Source organism: Leuciscus leuciscus, assembly GCF_965113295.1.
Source record: "Leuciscus leuciscus genome assembly, chromosome: 22".
Taxonomy (NCBI): domain Eukaryota; kingdom Metazoa; phylum Chordata; class Actinopteri; order Cypriniformes; family Leuciscidae; genus Leuciscus; species Leuciscus leuciscus.
In genome coordinates, this window is record NC_138746.1 from 34,565,936 (window position 1) to 34,570,935 (window position 5,000).

The 5,000-nt window shown below is 57.0% G+C and overlaps 1 protein-coding gene across 1 annotated transcript in view; it reads right to left on the reverse strand.

Moving 5' to 3' along the window:
• The window catches only part of LOC309486876 (uncharacterized protein), a gene marked incomplete at its 3' end in the record, with an annotated part of 7,723 nt that overhangs the window by 1,181 nt on the left and 1,542 nt on the right, over window positions 1-5,000 (reverse strand). The window contains exon 2 of the mRNA XM_082154343.1: window positions 3,174-4,897. Within this exon, the coding sequence (XP_082010469.1) occupies window positions 3,174-4,512 (1,339 nt within the window). The 5' untranslated portion in view covers window positions 4,513-4,897. The remainder of the gene's footprint in view (window positions 1-3,173; window positions 4,898-5,000) is intronic.

Consider the following 5,000-nt stretch of genomic DNA (forward strand, 5'->3'; position numbering starts at 1 on the left):
CAACACAGCCATACACTGGTGAGTCATATGAGAATCAGGGTTATTTTACTATAGGTCAATCAAAAGAGGCAATTTAATTGTTACCATTCTGTTCAGTTTAGTTTCATTTTCATGGACTTTAAGTTCGTTTTCATTTGTCACGTGTCAATCTTCTTTGTTCAGATTCCCGCCACTCGTTTGTCCACCGTTATCATTAGTTCATATGCGTCAGCTGTATGTGATTAATTATCCTCGTTTGTGTTACTTGATAATAATCTAGATACACTTACTTGATGCCAGTATCGGCTAAATTGACCGTCACAGAACAAAATTCCTATTATGCTAATATAACAAACTAATGCATGCATTCAACAAGTGTTGTGTTGAGTATGAAGATCGTCTCGGTTACGGATGTAACCCTCGTTCCCTGAGTGGGAACGGAGACGTTACGTCGGATGACGACGATTGGGGTTTCGCCTAGAAGCCTATCACCTTCGAGTATATAAAACGAGCCAATGGCAATGAAATGCCATGGGTCTGCGGAATTTGCATAGCGTAACTCCGCCCGCCGCAGGGGGTATATAAGGAAGTACGCTGGCACAATGCAGATATGTCTTCGCTGAGGAGCCGAGACTAGCCCCAGGCGTTTTCAGCGGTACAGCGGAAGTGGCAGGGAGACGTAACGTCTCCGTTCCCACTCAGGGAACGAGGGTTACATCCGTAACCGAGACGTTCCCTTTCGTGGTCACTCCGAGTTACGTCGGATGACGACGATTGGGGTTCCAGTCTAATCACGCCACCTCGGCTGTCTTCCAGTGCCCTGCGCAAGTCTGAGCTCCCTGTTGTGAGACTAGCACGAACGAAGGAGTCCTACTTAACACAGGGATACCAAGGTACACTGGGAAGCATATCTCCAGAGAGAAATATGCAATAATGCCCAGCCATTGATGGGGGGGACTTAGAATACACATATGACCCAGAGGGCTGCATATGGAAAATCACTGGGGTGTCCAGCCGCAGGTGGAATTTTAAACCCCAGGGGTGGCAAGGTGGCTTGCCAAGGGAAAGACACACGCTCACAAGGAGACTTACAGTGGAATACACATGTGGGGGTCGCCCAGAGGGGAACCATGCACATGGAGGCACCTAGTCAAGCGCAAAAGCTGCGTTATGGCAGATTGGCATAACTCAGGCGTTGACGTAACCAGTGCTGGAGGAAACTCAGAGCTTATCAGACTCACCTGAGAGAAATATCGCACGTATCCCGTCCGTGGAGAGGAATGGCGAGCAAGCGAAGACACCTGAGCAGAATCTAGCACCGGCTGGTTGAAGCGAGTACATGAGAAGAAACTGGCTCTACTCGGAGATTATAGAATCTCGCGAATGTGTTGGGTGTCGCCCAGCCTGCAGCTCTACAAATGTCTGTTAGCGAGGCGCCATGCGCTAGAGCCCAAGAGGAAGCCACACTACGTGTGGAGTGGGCTTTCACACCAAGGGGGCACGGACGACCTTGCTGCTGGTATGCCAAAGCAATGGTATCCACTATCCAGTGGGATAACCTTTGCTTTGAGAGAGCCTTTCCCTTCAGCTTCCCACCATGACAGACAAAGAGCTGGTCTGAGGTCCTGAAACACCGCGTTCTGTCCACGTAAGCACGGAGGGCGCGTACTGGACAGAGCAGTGCCAAGGCTGGGTCTGCCTCCTCCAAGGGCAGCGCTTGCAGGTTCACTACCTGGTCTCGAAAGGGTGTGGTAGGAACCTTGGGCACGTATCCAAGCCGGGGTCTCAGGATCACGTGAGAGTTAGCCGGCCCGAATTCCAGGCACGCTTCGTCAACCGAAAATGCCTGCAGGTCCCCTACCCTCTTGATGGAGGCCAATGCAACCAGGAGCGCTGTCTTCATAGACAGGAACTTAAGCTCCACTGACTGTAAAGGCTCAAATGGAGCACTCTGCAGGGCAGTTAGAACCACTGAGAGGTCCCAAGAGGGTACGAAGGGAGGACGAGGAGGATTTAGTCTCCTCGCTCCCCTCAGGAACCTGACGATCAGGTCGTGCCTTCCCAGAGACTTACCATCAACTGCTTCGTGATGTGCGGCAATGGCGGCAACATACACTTTCAGGGTGGAGGGAGACAGCCTTCGCTCCAACCCTTCTTGCAGGAAGGAAAGCACGACACTGATCGGGCATTTCGTGGGTTCTTGATGTTTAGAAGAACACCAGTTGACGAAGAGGTTCCACTTCAACGCATAGGCATGTCTCGTGGACGATGCTCTAGCGGAAGTGATGGTAGCCACCACCGCAGGTGGTAGGGTACTCAAACCTGCCTCGTCCCGTCCAGGAGCCACACGTGGAGGTTCCAAAGATCGGGACGAGGGTGCCATAAGGTGCCCCGTCCCTGAGAAAGGAGGTCCTTCCTCAGAGGAATTGGCCAGGGAGGTGCTGTCGCGAGGAGTACTAGTTCGGAGAACCAGGTCCGGTTGGGCCAATACGGGGCAACCAAAATGACCTGCTCCTCGTCCTCCCTGATCTTGCGCAAGGTCTGCGCAAGAAGGCTCACTGGGGGAAACGCATACTTGCGTAGGCCCCGCGGCCAGCTGTGCGCCAGTGCATCCGTGCCGAGCGTGCCCTCGGTCAGGGAGTAAAACAGGTCGCAATGGGACGAGTCGTGGGAGGCAAACAGGTCTACCTGTGCGTCGCCGAACTGACCCCAAATCAGCTGGGCCGTCTGGGGATGGAGTCGCCATTCTCCTGCGAGAGGCCGAACTCGAGACAGCTCGTCGGCCGCCTGGTTCAGGAGTCCCGGGATATAAATGGCTCGAAGCGACCTCAGATGCTTCTGACTCCATATGAGGAGGTGGCGAGCGAGTTGCGACATACGGCGGGAGCGTAGACCACCCTGGTGGTTGATGTACGCTACTGTTGCGGTATTGTCTGATCGGACTAGTACGTGCTGGCCCCTGAGCAGCGCATGGAAGCGGTGCAGGGCGAGACGTACAGCCAGCAACTCGAGGCAATTGACATGCCAAAGGCGCTGGGGTCCTGTCCAGAAGCCCGCGGCAGCATGACCATTGCACATGGCGCCCCAGCCCGTGTTGGAGGCATCTGTTGACACAACAACATGCCGGGAAACTCGTTCTAAGGGCACTCCGGCCCGTAGAAAATTGAGGTTCGCCCACGGGGTGAAGGTCTGACGGCAGGCTGGAGTCACTGGGACTCGGAGCGTGCCGTGTTGCCATGCCCACCTCGGGACTCGATCGCGAAGCCAAAGCTGAAGCGGTCTCATATGAAGCAATCCCAGCGGCGTTACTGCGGCTGCGGATGCCATATGCCCCAGGAGCCTCTGAAAAAGTTTCAGTGGAACCGCACTCTTGTCCTCGAACTGACGAAGACAAGTCAGCAGTGACTGCGCGCGCTCGCTCGTAAGCTGCGCGCACATGGCGACCGAGTCGATCTCCATACCGAGAAAAGAGATCCTCTGCACGGGGCAGAGTTTGCTCTTCTCCCAGTTGACCCGAAGGCCCAGACGGACTAGGTGCCGGAGCACTAGGTCCCTGTGTTCGCAAACCTGGTCTCGAGAGTGAGCTAGGATAAGCCAGTCGTCGAGATAGTTCAGGATGCGAACCCCGTGTTCCCGAAGGGGAACAAGGGCTGCCTCGACGACCTTCGTAAAGACGCGAGGAGACAGGGCTAGCCCGAAAGGGAGAACCGCGTACTGGTATGCCTGCCCCTCGAAAGCAAACCGTAGAAACGGTCTGTGTCGAGGTAAAATGGAGACATGGAAGTAGGCGTCCTTCAGGTCGATCGCTGCAAACCAATCCTGCGGCCGCACACACTGGAGGATGTGTTTGGCCGTTAGCATCTTGAACGGCAGCCTGTGAAGGGAGCGGTTCAAGACGCGCAGGTCGAGGATTGGCCGTAACCCACCGGACTTCTTGGGTACAATGAAGTAAGGGCTGTAGAAGCCGGACTTCATTTCGGCTGGAGGGACAATCTCGATCGCACCCTTCGCCAGCAGGGTGACGACCTCCGCTCTCATGACAGGGGCATTGCCACCGACCATAGTGAAGCGGACTCCGCTGAAGCGGGGAGGAGATCGCGCGAACTGAATCGCGTAGCCGAGCCTGATGGTTCTCGCGACCCAGCGGGACAGTCTGGGAAGCTCTAGCCAGGCCTCCAGAAAGTGCACCAGCGGGGTCATACGAACCACAGACGTACCGTCGGTGGGGCAGCGAGGCGGAATGACCGGCACCGGCGAGGGTGGCATCGCGGCCCTGTGCGGGGGCACGGTCATTAACCGCGTCCTGCCAGAGGAGGCCAGGGGAGGGCGCGCGTCCCACGGGGGCGTGCTCTGGCAGGGGTCTGGCGACAGAGGGGGATGAGAGGAGCGTGGCCCGTGGGCGGCGCGTGCTGTCATCCCAGACCTCTGGGACAGAGGAGGGCGGCAGTGGCGGGACCCGAGGGTGGCGCGCACTGCGGCCCTCTGGGTCTGTAGGCTCAGGATTGGGGATTTCGATTCTTTCTTTAACCACATTAGGGTGCTGCCCGTCGTGAGACGAGCAGCGGGGAGTGGAGAACAAAAGATTCTCCCCCGGCCCTCCACCGGGGGAAGGAGTGGCCCTGCTACCACCTCCTGTAGCGAAAAGAAAGCCAATCCTGAGCTGCCCGTCTCAGGAGCGCCGCTTAGCCTGGCGTTTAGCGGGCTGCGGGGCTGGAGAGGGCTGTGGCGCCTTCCTACGGCTTCCTCCACGACGCGGCCCAGATGAAGGCTGCTGCTGGGGCCGTGCGGGAGGGGCGGGAGCCGCGGGAGGGCGCCCTCGGCGGCGAGCAGGCTGAGGATTCTGCACCGACGGCTGAGCAGCAGAGCGTCGGGGCAGAATGTGCTTAATCGCCTCAGTCTGCTTCTGAGCAGTCGAGAACTGTTGGGCAAAGTCCTCGACTGCACCGCCGAAAAGGCCGGCCTGGGATATGGGAGCGTCAAGCAGACGAGTCCGCTCGGGCTCACGCATATCAGCCAGGTTC